General features: G+C 45.5%; 2 protein-coding genes across 2 annotated transcripts; one reads left to right on the forward strand and one right to left on the reverse strand.

Annotated features, from left to right (window-relative positions):
- Nucleotides 1-865: 865 nt before the first annotated feature.
- LOC112875073 lies at nt 866-2,745 on the forward strand. Its single transcript, XM_025938770.1, has 3 exons — nt 866-969; nt 1,119-1,313; nt 1,417-2,745. The coding sequence occupies exon 3, from the start codon at nt 2,100-2,102 to the stop codon at nt 2,550-2,552; it is 453 nt and encodes a 150-aa protein (XP_025794555.1). The 5' UTR covers nt 866-969; nt 1,119-1,313; nt 1,417-2,099; the 3' UTR covers nt 2,553-2,745.
- A 3,927-nt stretch (nt 2,746-6,672) lies between these two features.
- Nucleotides 6,673-10,894, reverse strand: LOC112879853. The gene is made up of 5 exons (XM_025944271.1): nt 10,086-10,894; nt 9,869-9,947; nt 8,336-9,211; nt 7,890-8,147; nt 6,673-7,065 (listed from the first exon to the last, which is right to left on the reverse strand). The coding sequence occupies exons 1-5, from the start codon at nt 10,495-10,497 to the stop codon at nt 6,906-6,908; spliced, it is 1,785 nt and encodes a 594-aa protein (XP_025800056.1). The 5' UTR covers nt 10,498-10,894; the 3' UTR covers nt 6,673-6,905.
- Between the last annotated feature and the right edge of the window lie 4,710 nt (nt 10,895-15,604).

Genomic DNA, 15,604 nt, shown 5'->3' on the forward strand with positions numbered 1-15,604 from the left:
CACAAAACCTCAAATTGCATATATTACAGCTTTTTTTAAAAAAAAAACTTTACCCGCCAAAAAACAGCTCTTAAACTTGCTACATATTTTGCTATTTTTCTTTTTGAAAAAAATAGAAACCTGTATTTGTTCCTTGACTGCCTTGTTGATTTATAGAAGGTTATAGTACTATATCTTACCCCTTTGGTCGTCTTCCTTTCTTTTCTTTTGAGTACATTGCGTGACTTGGGACTTGTAATGATCACCACAGAAAAGGCCAAGTTGGTTTGTAGCAGTGAGCAGTTCTTGAAGTCTTGAAGACGATAGTATTTTTTTTCCCCGCTTGCCAGATCATCAGACATGCTAGCTGATCTCGGCTGCAGATCAGGCATGCATGCTCAGAACTGGGTCCCCCAAACAGGCATCTAGGTTCTAGGGTGGAGAAAGGGGGCAAAGAGGGAAGCTTTCTGATGAAAAGCTTGTGCACTTGCAGGCAAGTGGTCAAGTTGGCCGAGGGAACAGCCACCTTTTACCAGGATGATGAAATGGAAATCACAAAGCAAATGAAAGAGGCTGGTTTCCAGAGTGGATCTAGTGGGCCCACACTCTCCAGTGTGGGTCCCTGGAAATGGCATGCCTGCTTGAGCTTACTACCTGCTTAACAACATAGCACATGCAGATGCAACGATATTCAGAGGGCACACTGAAGACTGAACATAGTCTTTTCTACTTGACTACATTTGCAGAGGAATAAACAAAAGCAGTTGGAATGCGCTGTTTGCTTATCTACTTGTTTGTTTATTTCCATTTTCATAGTCCTGGAGTCCTCTCTTTCTGACAGAATGAATGATAGATCATATGTTGGATTAGCAGGCACAGACAGATCAGGCAGAAACGATCTTCTCCTCGTGAAAGAACGGTTGGCCTCTCGTGGTTGAGCTGTCCCTGCGCATGGCGATAACGTCATCTGGGCCCTACCACGCCAATCAGGTACACAAGATCTTCCCTAATTTTCCTCCGTCTCACCGTCTGACACCAAATTAGGTGCGTCAGACTAAGAGATGGCAGCTATATGATAATGCCGGCTGCCAAAACCAAACGGTAGGTACCATGCCATGGTGACCTTGTGCCGTATGCAGGGCAGCAGAATCGAGCTGGCTCCCATGTCACTAGCTCACAACAACAACACCACCACCACCAGCAGACGCAGCAACAAAGGAAGGGGTATTGTTGCTTTGGCTTGAAATGTCAGGAAGGAATCAGATCTTAAGCAGCAGTCACCATCATGGTTGACAGGTTGAATGAGATCAAATGCCAGAGCTAGATGGCAACAGGTTCAGCAACTTCAGTGTACTTGTTAGTGAAGTGTTCATGAGCTAAGTGTGCACGCCTGCTAGTTAAGCTAGCTAGGGGCTTACTAACAAACTTTGATTGCAGCCTCTCCTTCCGTGATGGACAAATGGACATGGACAGGACGGTGGTCGTCATGCATCACGCATTCATGCATCTAGGCCGGTCAGCAACCACAGTCACATCTCTTCTCATCATGTTGAAGCTGGTACAGTCTACAGTGTGCGAATGCTACTGATCTGACTGTGCCAAACAGCCAAAGCCAGAAGGAAAGTTAGTGTTGTCAGCTAGTGAGATTTACATTGGGCCGTGTTATTAGCAACATGTCCCTGGTTTCCTCCATGGGCCTGGCACTGGAAGCCCATGGATAATGGGCCGTCTGTCACTAATGGCTGAGAAAGGACTATTGATGATTATTGCCTCTTGCCCTCTCAAAAGAAAAAAGGATTGCCACTTTGCACTTGCTAGTGTGTCAGTCTCTCTTTCTTCCTTGGCTTCATCATGCATGCCTCCATTATATATATAGAGTAAACCCCTTAAGCTTTGATAAAAGAAGCCAGCACGGAAAGCCTAAAGCCTCACTTATTTAGCCTCCAGTAGTACCCTCTTTCTTCAGTGCTCAAAGCCTCAAAGCTCTCACTCTACACTCCATTGCCCTTCTTGCCTTGGTTGCATTCTTCTGAGCTAGCTGGCTGCTTAGAACATAAACCAAGAACACAGCTACACAGGAGCAACCCTTCTCACTCATCAGCTGCATAGTAGCAGTATACATGGGGTTCCAAGAGGTGAAGAAGCTGCTGCATAATCAGCATCGCCGCCATGACACGCGTGTGGCAGTGGAAGACCACAGCCAAGCAGACGGCACCAAGGTCTGGGTCCTGGGTCTGTCCGGGATCGGCGGGATCGCCCTGCCGCTGCAGCAGCTCAAGCCCGTCAAGACCAGCCGCCGGCGGCACGACGCCAGCGAGGAGGAGCGTGACGCCGGCGGGGAAGACGGAGAGGAAGAAGAGCCCGTGACTCCGAGGGGGGAAGGGTGGAGGATACCGGCGGAGGCGACGACGTGCCCGCCGGCGCCCAAGAAGCCCAGGACGGCGGTGTCGATCATCAGGAGCGGCGCGGGTCGCCGGTGCAACTGCGACGGCGGGGAGGTGCTCGACGAGTTCTTCCGCGTGCCGGCGGATTTGGAGGCCGTCTTTGTCAGCCGAGCTGCCAAGGCGAATTAGCGACCTGCGCCGGCCTCACGCGCGTGTCATTGTGATGCTTGAGTTCAAGCAGTGATCGGAGGGCTCCAGCAAGAGTGATGCAACGCATCTGCTGGTGACTCATTGGTGGGTGCGTGAGTGAGAGTGATAGAGTGAGTGCAGCTGTACAAATTCTCTTGTGGCACATGTTAATGTGAGTCTTAATTTTGTGAAATTTTGTTGGATGGAATGGCATTCCTTCTGAAATTTGCTATCTTTTTTGTGTGAAATTTTGTTGGATGGAATGGTATCTTTTTGTGAAACTCTTCTCTTCCACTTCCATTTAGAGGGAATAAGGGAGTGTATTTTCCTGATGCTCAGTGGAAAATGGTGAAGAACACAATGCATGATTTAGAGAGTAATAGGCAGTTTTAAGAGTACTAGAACTAGCCACTGCAAGTTTCTACGAATATTATAACAGAGATACACTCAGGTATTTTCTGATGACATTTTCTACCCAAAAAAATGCAAATGTTTTTGAAAAATGTATGTGGCGTGCGATATAACTGTATAGTATGTCCATAATTTAGTTATTGTCAATGGCAAGCTCTCTCCCGCCAAAATTTGAAATCCTAACAAAAAAATCTGGTTGAATCCCCGGAAACATGCGAATCACTTTAGAGTTTGATATACTCATACTCAGTAGTTGCTCTCCTAAAGCTGTTTGCTTTCTCGAACTTCGAGCTATGAGAAGAAAAAAGGACTGTTAAGTGAGGATCCCAATCTAAAGTACTCAATAGTCTAAACAAGAACTTTGGCAAGTTGCCACTCTTTGTGCTGCATTTCACACAGAGTTATCCACTCTTACGTGCACTAAAACATTTAACAACTGATGTCATAATAATTCTTTGTGCCTTCCTACTCCCAAAATGAAGTTAAAGGAGCATCTGTGGAGCATCTATTTCTCTCATGCCCCTTTGCAGTGGCCTGTTGAAGTTCAATTGGTCTACAGGTATCTTCGAATCTTGAACCGTTTGCAGCGTTAGAAGCTTTAAGGTTTCAATTGGCACAGCCTTTTTTCATGGAAATAATTATCTTAATGTCGTGGAGCATCTGGACATCTCGGAATAACTTCATCTTGAAGAATGAGATTTTTTCTGTTGATGGAGCAGAGGGTGTCTTCAAGAAGGAGTTTGCCATGGTTATCCATAGGGCTAAACCAATTTTTTTTCCAGCAATTGTACAATGGCTAGAGGCTATCATGTAATCTTTCTTTTTTTGTTGTTCTCTTTTAACTTTTGTAAAACCCTTCTTTTTCTTCAATATATTTAACCAGTAGGGGCTCAGACCCCTCCTGATACCTCAAAAAAAAAGTTAAAGGAGCAAAATATTTTCTTTATACCCAATAAATGAGATCGTTATAGACTTCAGGCAGGCTAAGACAACAATACAATATTAGTGTCGATGGTTACTCATGTACTCTGCTCACGAAATGCAAAAAATTTATGACAGTTTTCATTGCTACTACGAGTCATCATATATAAAGCATCACCCAAAACTTGATCGTTCTCTTGTGGTGAACATGTTTCTTTTTGTCACCACCCAAGAAGAAGAAGAAGAAGAAGAAGATCAACACACTCTCATGTAACCTAATGTCAGTAGGCCGGCCGGTATATAATCGAATGTTCTAGCCTTTTAAATATTCAAGTTCAGATACTGCTGGCTGCACCGCAGTTTGATCTGACGAACTAGGCAGATAAGTTGGCGATATAGAATTCGGATACTAGTGTAACGGCTCCACTAGGGCTGAGTGATCTCCTTTTCCTCCCTTGGATCCCTCCATGTCTGGGCCCCTACATTGCTCAACAAAGCCACCGGCCTAGTAAAGAAGGCATCCCGCTAAGCCTGGTTTGACCTGCACAGTCAAGTATTTTTTTTCCAGTGAAAAAGGCACTGTCAACTTTACAACCCTATATATCTTTACTAGATAGGCACTGTGTGAGTGTAAAGACCAATTACTAACTGATTTGTTTTTTTCTCTCTGTATTCTGTAATTAGTCAAAGGCTTGCGTGCATTTCCTGCGGACCGAAAAATAAAATCATCCTGATCTGTGAGCTGACAGAAAATCGTAGGATCTTGGGTCTACCTAAACCAAGAGTTGTGATGAGTCCTGAGGAAAGTGGTACTCAAAATGGCTTTTGAAGTAGCATAAAACAGTCAGTTAGGGATTTTAATGCTAGGCTGATCTCTTAACCATGAAAGCTAAGGTTATTAGTTGATCCATTTGCGTTATTATTATGGCCTTCGGTTGGGTACAGTCCAAATGATGAAAGCTCCAGTTAAGGGTACGTGATGAACATGATTAGAGGGACTAGCTCCACTGAACTATGTCTGCCATTATAGGGGTGTACATGTATGCATATAATCAAGTGACTATGGTGTCTATTTTTTTTCCCTTTAACTAGGCACACCAAGAGAAGCACAATTATTCAGTGTGGTGCATGTACCTCGATGTAACAGACTCCAAATCTTTGTCGTGATCCTTCTACTAAGATATGTGGTGATCCAATTATTGCATTGGATTGGATGTGATGAATGAAAGAGACAAGGGAGCTAGAGATGTGTGTTAGGGCTCAATTCCAAGACCAACTTAAACACCACCGGACCAAAATGTTATCATGTATTGGTAGTCGTGTTAATCTTCAGTTAGATTGGTGTTAGTAAGTGAGAAGGACGAAAACTAAATCCAAGCTCTTGGTTGAAATACATGCAGGAGGACGAACTCGACCCAAATGGCGGCGTGCATTAGAAAATTCAGGCTCAGACCCCCATTATATGCATGAACGAAAAATAGGTACTAATTAATCACTGGCACCACAAGTTGTTGTCTACTTCTTTTTGTATCATCCATAAATTAACTTTGATCATATATAATCTTCTTAGCTTTATAATGATTGAACACAAAAAGGAAATTATAATGCCTAGTTAAGAAGTTCATGTGTAGTGTAGTCACCCACTCACCTACCTTTCCCTCCACATTATGTCTAGGAGCTAGAGATCAGAGCAATCATCACAAAACCAATTCAAAAACCTACAGTAGTCGACCTATTCTTTCCAGCTCTGCAATGCAATGCAAGAGAATGTGACATGTCTTGGGATGAATAGGTAGGTCAATGTTCACCACTCACCCATGCCTTACCATTTGTGCAACAACACCTGATATATCACGCAGGAGCCCCGTCCGTGACACTTTCATGGTTTTGGCAAGGGGTCTAGGCAATGATTCTGCCCATGGCCATGGGCATGTGCCGAAACACACGGCAGCGACGTGGTGGACATATGAACAGTGCCATGACAGACAAGTCGGTGGCCGGGCACGTACATGTGAAGCACACATGATGCACCTCATTAAACAATCTGTCACAGGCTAGCTTTGAATGGATCCTTTTCATCTATGCAAATGTATGCAAAGATGATAGCCTGATAGGTATGGTAAAATGCTGTGCACAATCATGTGACTGGTGACATCGTGCAGAGTCATGTATGCAGTTAGATGCAAAGATTATAAAGTGAAAAGGTTCATGTAGGAATGAACAAGTTCTGAAGTTCACCAGCCATGTTTGAGCATCATGTGTGTGCTCCAGGGGTGCTGATGTTATGTTACACAAGCACAGCTAGTTCTTCACTTCTTCTATCCCATCAAAAGGGCACAGTGGTTTTACACCAGTAAGGTTGTACCCAGGTATGACAGATCAGAGTACTGTTTCCTTTAGCTGTGCCAGTTAATCATATGTCCTGGGTCCCATAAAAAAAATCATATGTCCTGGGCTCCTAAATGGACAAGAATGCTGTGGTTTATATCACAATAATCACAAATGTGATCCAGAAGCTCTGGGTTTGCAGACATCAGTAGGAACTTAGGTAAACTGCACATTGCAAACTTAGCTCCAAGAACAAAGTCACCCCACAAGTTCATTTTGAAACAACCCGAATAGCTCCACATGATAAAATAAAGACATAACAGAGGTTATAGGGAATAAAAGTCGGTTAGTATGTTGGTCATTTAAACATTCATAGCTACAACATGATGCCAAATACTGTAAGTAGATTGCCAGAAAGGCTCAGTCCCCTATTACCAGAGACTAGCTGGACAAAAAAAAATCACGCATAACTGGATTAGCCATTACTCTATTTTAGATGTCACCATGTTTTTTGAGAGCAGAGGACAAGCCAAAGCATTTTGCAGTTTAAATAAGAGATGATCAGGGGGCTTGCTGAAAGGTCAAAAGAAACAGAGGATGATCTCGTATGCCTATCAGGATTCTATGCTGTAGATCCCTCTTGATACAAAAAGGTGATCAGCCTAGATAAAATTTCTCTATCATATACTCAAGTCAGCGCCTCAGAGATGAAAGGTGCATCCCTTCAAGGGAAGAACAAGAAACTGGAAAGTTTTCCATTGCTGAGCTTAGGCATTCAGCAAGTCCATCTATTTGACGCTTCATCATGTACAACTCTTCAGCCCGGTACTTGGATGACCACTCTTCTACTATCCTGTGAGTTGGAAACAGCAAAATATAAATAAAACTATAACAGTGACATCAAAAGAAAAGCACATAGACATGGTACACCGCCTTATGGCTTTGCACATAACAGACTTAAAGGTGGGATGACACAGACAGTTGTCAATACAGCTAAAGGAAATAATAATGAGGTATACTAGCCAGAATCTGGCAAACTGAGCTTTACATGCAACAGATGTTGTAGATATGCAACAATTTCTGATTTAAGAATCTGACAAAAGAATGGAACCCCTTAGATACCAGTTTGAAATACGATTGACCAAATATAGCCTTCAAACATCATTAGACGATGTGAAGTGAACATAAATGTCAGAAAAAATTTTACTCTCCATTTTTAAATATGTGACTTTTAGGACACGCTACTTAGTTATTTTTAAGTAAATAGTCTGTCCTAAATGTCATATATTTAAAAAGGGAGGGTGTATTAATTATGAATGAAAACCAAATGCCTGGTCCCCACAAAATCATAGTAGTAATAGTAAATGATTAAACAGTGCAAACAGAACTAATGCACCCAACAAAATCTGACAGGTTTAAGCCGAAGTGCGCAAATTATTCCGGACGTTTTTTTTTTCAACTACAAGAATTAGACATCTATGTAGAAACAGTATGGAGCTAAAGAATTTGAGCAAGGCTGGTTTTCACTGCAGCACTAGAATAAGATTAAATCCTACAGTAACTATGGCATAACTGCACAGTACATTCATCTAAAAATGGAAAACAAGGTGTTCAAAAGTATTGCAAACAATTAAATAGTTAGATAGCAAACATCCTAACAAGTGTGCTACATCATACCTTACGTCTGCTTCTGAAGCATTGCTATAATCCGAATACAAGAGTTTAACACTAGGCTGCAGATCTGCTGTTCCATGTGAACCATCGATATCATTTTCGTAGCAGCAACCAGAAGCTAACCATGCTTTTGAACTAAGAAGAACTAGTTGCAGGATGGGCCTTTTGGTTTTCAAATCTCTGACTACTGTGCGAAAAGATATTTCATCCTCTGCAACTTCAAGCAACAGATTGACAAAAACTCTTTCCAATGTATGTCCCCTGCACATAAGTAATGTATGTCCCTGTATCAGTGGTGAAATTAACATACTGGCAATAAGCAAGAGTGGAATATCTCTACAGTGCAAGGAACATCATAGTTTAACTATTATCCCTTTTACAATATAATCAGAATTCTGTGTGAAGGTTTAACATCTATCTCAAACTTAAGAAACAGTGCAGAAAGTTACCTAAACACATCATGTGTCCCAGTAACAGGAAGTTCTGTAGATGTGTAGCACTTGAAGAGTCGTACACGGCCATCAGCTGGAACAAGCGAAAACTGAGAAGGGTATGACCCAAGAGGTGATGAGCATTGACCACAGAGAAGTTCAACCCACTCGAAATCATTCAAAAGGTTAGATGCTTTAACGATGAAGCTACTACCCAGAGATATAGTTTTTGTTAATTTGTAATCCCTTTTAGTCTCCAACACAGTCTGCTTTTTCTGATTCACCGAGGACATTTGTGAAGGTTTACCTTCAGCTTTCCCACTGTATTCATTGGCACAACAGCAATGGCATGGATCTACCAGTGACAAATCGACCTCTTTGTTAGATTCATCCATGTTCTCAACGCAACAGTCATTTTTAGACTTCTCAAAGTTCAGATCAATATCAATTTCCATCTGACAAGTGCCAGATTGATCTGTCTGAAGAGTGTCTCCATCTGTTTCACTACTACTAACAATAGGTCCCTCGTCGAAAATTGATGGAGGTCGCGCATGAGCAGCGGTGATATTTGCTTGCTCTTCTGAAATCTTCAATTTTATCTTCCCAGTGGTATGATCTTTTCCTGCACTAACTTCAGATGTAGCTTCTTTTACATCAACAAAATCACTACCAAGCGCCGAACAAGCTACCTGAGCCACTAAATCTGCCACAAGATAGTCTGTTTCTATAGTAATGGCAGTTGTATCCAGTAGACTTGTTCCCTCTAAACGACCATATGCATTAATAAACTGAGCTACAAGCTTCTCGCCTGCACCACCAAATGAGGTGCAACATCCACCAAACCAATTGTCAGCCACCTCTTCCCAGTTTACAGATGGCATTTCCATGATTTTCCTGGGAGGAATAGGGTATCTAGATTGTTAAACTCACCACCAAGACAATTTCAAATCAAACTTCTGCACAATAAGAAACTATTTTACCTAGGTCCTCAAGTATAGTTATTAAAAAATATTAATAGAAAATCATGAGCAAAAGATAACCAATATACACCAGCTCCTAAGTAGCCAAAAATTATGAAAACATAAAATTACTACATTCAGTAAGAATATGCAGCTTTGGTGGAAGACAGTGTCAATCTGATTCTGATCTAAAGATTGCAGGCAGTTTTAGAAATTCAAAATTCTGGAGTAAGCTTCAGAAATTTCCAGCACAACAAGCAATAGAGGTAGAACAATCTAATGTCAAGTTGTCAAGACTTCTTTGAAAATTGTAATTCATTGCAACTTTGAGAACCTCTGCAGTCAAGCAGGATTCCATCATCTCACAAACAGTAAGATCTCTCCAATTTTAAATCACGGGAAAACGTACTAAAGCGTTAATCTTAAAAGTAAACATGTGAACAACATAGGTTCCACAGAAGCTGTGAAGAATTGAGAAGTTGTAATCTGTCCACTGGATATATATATATATGCTAGACATAAACTGACTACTGAAGACTAGAAACAGAAAGTGGAATAAAACTAGAGGTCACAAGTTGTTGATGTTCTATACCTCAGTGGCTGTTTTGTCAACCTTGCTGAGCAATTCTTGCAGTACAAGTGAACGTCTCCAGTAGAAAGACTCATCATTTCTAATTATCCATGAAAATGAGTCATAAAAACGGACGGATTTTCAGATGACTGAAAATCAGAGATAAAAACGAATATAGTTTGTGAACATGTGGCCAGGCCTAATTTGACAAGTGGGGACAACCCAGTATATCACTCACCATCGCGCACGGCGAGCGGCGCGGGCGGCTCCCCGCCGTGCAGCGGCGGGAACGCGGCGGCGACGACGGGGTGGTCGACGGGGATGACGAGCGCGAGGCGGGCCTCGACGTGGTCCCCCGCGGCGCGGCACTCGACGGGGGCGGCGGGGTCGACGAGCACCCTAGGGACGGGGACCCTGAGGGCGACGGGTGCGCCCTCCCCGGCGAGCGAGAAGGAGAGGAGGAGGAGGGAGTCCTCGAGGCGGAGGTCGGCGCGGAGGCCGCCGGAGGGGATGGCGGCGGGGAGCGCGGGGCAGGGGAAGACGTAGAGGCGGAGGAGCGGGAGGTGGGCCAGCGCCTCCCACGTGTACCGCCATTGCCGCCGGCGCGCGTGGTTGCCGCCGGGAGCGGAGACGGCGGCGGCGGTGGCCATGGCGTTGCCGTTGGCTCTTGCGAGTAGCGAACCCAAGAGCCTCTGAGGTTTATGTGGGGCCCAACCTAAGTAGATCTTGAGTTCTTGACGGTATTCAGATATGTGACTAGTTCTACTCTTCTACCGGGCATCCCCAAATGCAACCCCAACATTATCAAGAAAAAATGCAACACCAAGGGAGAAATCATGGAGAAACTCACTTCGGACCCTTCACCGCTCTGCTCTCCGGCGAGCCGCCATGAACATCGCCGGCCACCTGCGGCTCGCGAGGACACCGGAAGGCGGCTCCTTTCTTATGTTTCGAGGAAGCCGAACAACGGCATGGAGCCGCAGGATCAGCTCCATCTCCAGAGGATCTCCGGTTGTGAGAGGCGGCGGATACAGCAGGAGGGCGCATGAGCTCGACGACGCACGGCGGCGGCGAGGATCGGCGCCGGTAGCCGGCCCGAACTTTCACGAATAACCCCCTATTTTGGATCCAGTATTTTACAAATAACCCCCTTTTTTATCGCGATTAATAATCACGATCCGATTTTACGCATATAACTCCCTGATTCGGATCGCGATTAATAATCGCGACCCGGTCTATGCATAAAGGTCTATAGTATTTACAAATAGATTCTTTTCTTTATATAGCCAGTTCACCTTAGCTCCCTCGTCGCTCCTTGTCGCGCCCATCCTCCACCGCCCTTCGCCGGCGTCCTTCACACCTTCCGAATCGGCCGAATAATCTCCCGCTTAAGATCTATCACCGTTTCTCACTCTTCTCCTTTGAAACACGCGGCGGCAAGAAGCGGAGGCAGCCACGATGGAAACCACGCCCTCCGGCACTTCCCATATCCATCCTTCGGTGAGCAGCAATAGCCGCGCCATGGGAGGCGAAGAGCCGAAGAGAGACCAGCTTGAAGAGTTGTTCAATCGAATACATGGGGCGGATGCGCAACTACGAGGAGCGCTCGAGCTGCCGGCACCGGCACCATCTCTGATAAGTGATAATATATGGCTTCGTTGGACCTCGCCCGGGCCCGGCCCCTCTGCTCCCTCCGTTGCGGACGGCAGGTGGCGGGGGCAGGCTCCTCTCCATAACACATCACCTTATCTTCCTCGCCGCGCGCGTCCAGCTTTGTGTCTGCCTTCACACTCTTCCGCACTTCTGGTGACACTGTGGTGACCGCGACCGCGTCCGGTTCGTAACTTCTCTGTCAACTTTCCTGTCAGCCGCGTGGCACAAATATCATTAATCTCACAACATTTCAGCGGAAAGCCTTTCAACATCTATCTGCATGTCAGCAACCAATAATATTATGAAAAGTGCTACGCAATTCTCATCCTTTATTTTTTTTCTTTTTGCAAAGTTTAGTTCAGTAGCGCATTAGCAGAGTTGTCTTTTTTACCCTATGTCCACCAGGTTTGACGTTTAGTGTATCAACCTCACCAATATGACTGTACTATTCAATTATTCAATGAAATGATTGGTGACGCGTTTTTAATAGCGAGATACATATCTTAATATCTATCTTAATATCTATCGATATAATCTCCCAACATTTGAGTATGTGCAAAATATAGTGTATGGATACGCAACATCTATCTTCCTCGCCGCGCGCGTCCAGCTTTGTGTCTGCCTTCACACTCTTCCGCACTTCCGGTGACACTGTGGTGACCGCGACCGCGTCCGATTCGTAACTTCTCTGTCAACTTTCCTGTCAGCCGCGTGGCACAAATATCATTAATCTCACAACATTTCAACGGAAAGCCTTTCAACATCTATCTGCATGTCAGCAACCAATAATATTATGAAAAGTGCTACGCAATTCTCATCCTTTATTTTTTTTTCTTTTTGCAAAGTTTAGTTCAGTAGCGCATTAGCAGAGTTGTCTTTTTTACCCTATGTCCACCAGGTTTGACGTTTCGTGTATCAACCTCACCAATATGACTGTACTATTCAATTATTCAATGAAATGATTGGTGACGCGTTTTTAATAGCGAGATACATATCTTAATATCTATCGATATAATCTCCCAATATTTGAGTATGTGCAAAATATAGTGTATGGATACGCTTCCTTACGCTATTGCGTTTCTATCATGCACTCCCTTCATTCTCTTTTATTTAACGTTGCTTATTAGCTCAGATTTGAGCTAACAAGCCTCATATAAAACAGAACAGAGAGTACTTAGGAAATGGAGGCACTCAATATACTTAATCTAATAACGTGATCACGATGCGCATCCTACTACTGCAGCACGGGGGTGATAGAGGTTTATCCTAATTTATTTTAATATTGGGGTTTGGGACGGAGTGAGTAACGATCGCCGCTCATATATTATTTCGCCTTTTGGGATTAATATTGTAATTTCTGTGGTAAGCATTTTTTTTAAAAAACGCTTCGATATAACAATGCCTAATCTGCCGGAGGAAAGTAATTTGTTTCCGATCATTTACGAAGTATAAATATAAGTACTCTGGCACCGCCTTTGACCACTTAATTTAGGGTGTGTTCGTTTCCTCCCCTCTGAAGTTTAGACCCGTCACATCAAAGAGAATCTTGCTATCTAGAAGTATTAAATAAAATCTGTTTATAAAACTTTTTGCACAGATGGGTGCTAATTCGCGAGATAAATTTAATGAGCCTAATTAATCCATAATTTGCCACAGTGATGCTATAGTAATCGTCCGCTAATCATGGACTAATATACCTTATTAGATTTGTCTCGCGAATTAGCCCTGGGGTTCTGCAATTAGTTTTGTAATTAGACTTTATTTAATACTTCTAAATGATAAGATTCTCTTTGATATAACACGTAGACCCTAAGAAAAAACACATCTTTAGTATAAAAATATCTCCTAGTCTGAACCGGCGAGTAGGACTCCAGAGAGTCTGTGTTTGCCATACACCAATAAATATGAACGGCCTCGGAGAAGAGGCTGCGGCCGCAACGCAACCCTACCGACGGGATCCGACGGGATCGGATCATTGAATGTAACGTGCAGGCTCATCGATCGAGAGCTGCAAGCCCGGCAGTCCCGGCGAGGCCACCGCCACTGCAATGGCAAGAGGACGAAGCTGCAGGCACGGCGAGGCCGCACCGGCAACTGCAAGCGTGCGCGTCGCGTGGCGGCGGCGCGCATGGCTGGGCCGGCCGCCGCCAGGTCGCTTTTCATGTTCACGGAAGACTGGAACCATGGCTGCCTCGTCTACGGCGTCCGCCTCGAGGCAGCCCCGCCGCCGTCTCCCGGCTCCGGCGCCCCGCCGGCGCTGGATATCCGCCCCTCCGCGGACCCCGTCATCCGCTGGAGCCAGGAGGAACAGGATTACAGCGGCCTTGCCGCCGTCTCCGGCGGCGCCATCCTGGCCCTCGTCTCCCGCTCCCGGAAGACGGTCGTCCACGACACCGCCACGCGGGCCGACACTGCAAGCGCGACCCCTACATGCTCCCCGTGGGGGACGGCACGGTGCTCGTGATGGACGAGGTCGTGCGCCCCGGCTCCTGCTGCTTCGAGGAGCTCCGCCGCCTCCCCGGCGGCCGCGGCGGCGGCTGGCGCGCCGACGCCATCCCGGACCCCCCCCCCCCCCCCGTCGCGTACGTGGACGAGCAGTCCGGCCTCCGCGACCACCCGTGCGTCTCTGCCTACTTCGCCATGGGCTCGCGCGCGTGGATCTCCCTGTGGGAGAGGTGCACCTTCTCCCTGGACACGGAGCGGGGCACCTGGCGGATGGAGGGGCCATGGGAGCTGCCGCTGAAGGGGCGCGGGCTCTTCGTGCCGGAGCTCGGCTATGTCATCGGCCTCGCGAGAGGCCTCAAGCTCGAGCACAGCCTCCGCAGGGAGCGGTGCTGCCAGGTGTGCGCGCTCGACGTCGAGGCCCGGCCGCCGGTCGTGCGGCACGTCTGGGAGATCCCGCCGGAGCGCGTGGAGGAGGTCGCGCCGTCGGAGACGGTCAGCCTGGCGTACCTCGGCGACGGCAGGTTCTGCGTCTCGAGGTCCGTCGTCGTGGAGGTCCCCACCGTGGAAGGATGGTCGTGCCAGGAGAAGGGCACCTCCTTCACTCTGCTGGACGTCAGCCGCTTGCCTGGCGGCGACCTTGAGCTCGCCGTGCACGGGAAGGCGCACTCCCACGTGCGGCCGTGTGGGCGTATCGGGCACGCGTCTTTTCCCCAGCCTGCTTAATTAGCCTATACTACTAGCTACTCCAGTGATCATCAACTATAAAAGATCTATATAAAAAATCTGTAGGAAAATGAAACTCATATGAAAAAAGTTGTAAAAAGAATGATAAAATGAAAAGGATAAATTTTGAAGGAAATATTGGAAAAAATGTTTGGACATGAAGTTTTGAAACAAAATTTGGAATAAAATTTCGAAAATATAAGAGTTCAGCACAAAAATTCAAAAATAAAATTTGGACCCACATGTAAACTCCACTTCAGCATAAGTATTTCTGCTTTATAACTTAATAATAGTAATTTGGACTTCACGTGACACAATTAGTAAGCTTGTGGATCCGAATGTGCATTTTGGAAGTTTGGGGACCTAGATGACACCACGGGCCAAGTTTGAGGACCGGTGGTGCATTTTACTCTTTAGAATAAATTAAGTGGTCAAAGACGGTGAGTATTTATATTTAAAAGAATAACAGGGGCGGAATTCACTCACCTGAACCTTTCGTTGCAAATAGATTAGCACGGTGAGTGGCGAGGTGCTGACCCGCAGTTTTACAAAGCGCAAGGCTTTTACAAGGCGCGCGCAGAGCGCCTACAAGAGCAGCAGCAGGGGGAGAAGGAGCTCTACAGGAGGCTACAGTACATCCACGACATGATCACATGCAGAGAATGAGGTTGTGTTCAGCCGGCGGCGGGCGCAGCAAACCCAGAGTTCAAAAATTGCTAGACCAAAGCGTTTAGAAAAAATACTTACCCAAGAAATTGCCTCTGTCCCAAACACCAGCATTAGGATAAATCTCTAACCAACACCTAAATGCGCTACCCATCTGATAAACTTTGCAACAAAATTTCAGGGATGAGAATTGCAGAAACACTTTTGGCGATAAATTTGACCAAATACATAAAAATGAAAAGTTTGAAAGCATATATGGTCCAAACGTGC

Source organism: Panicum hallii, chromosome 1 (assembly GCF_002211085.1).
Source record: "Panicum hallii strain FIL2 chromosome 1, PHallii_v3.1, whole genome shotgun sequence".
NCBI classification, from domain to species: Eukaryota; Viridiplantae; Streptophyta; class Magnoliopsida; order Poales; family Poaceae; genus Panicum; species Panicum hallii.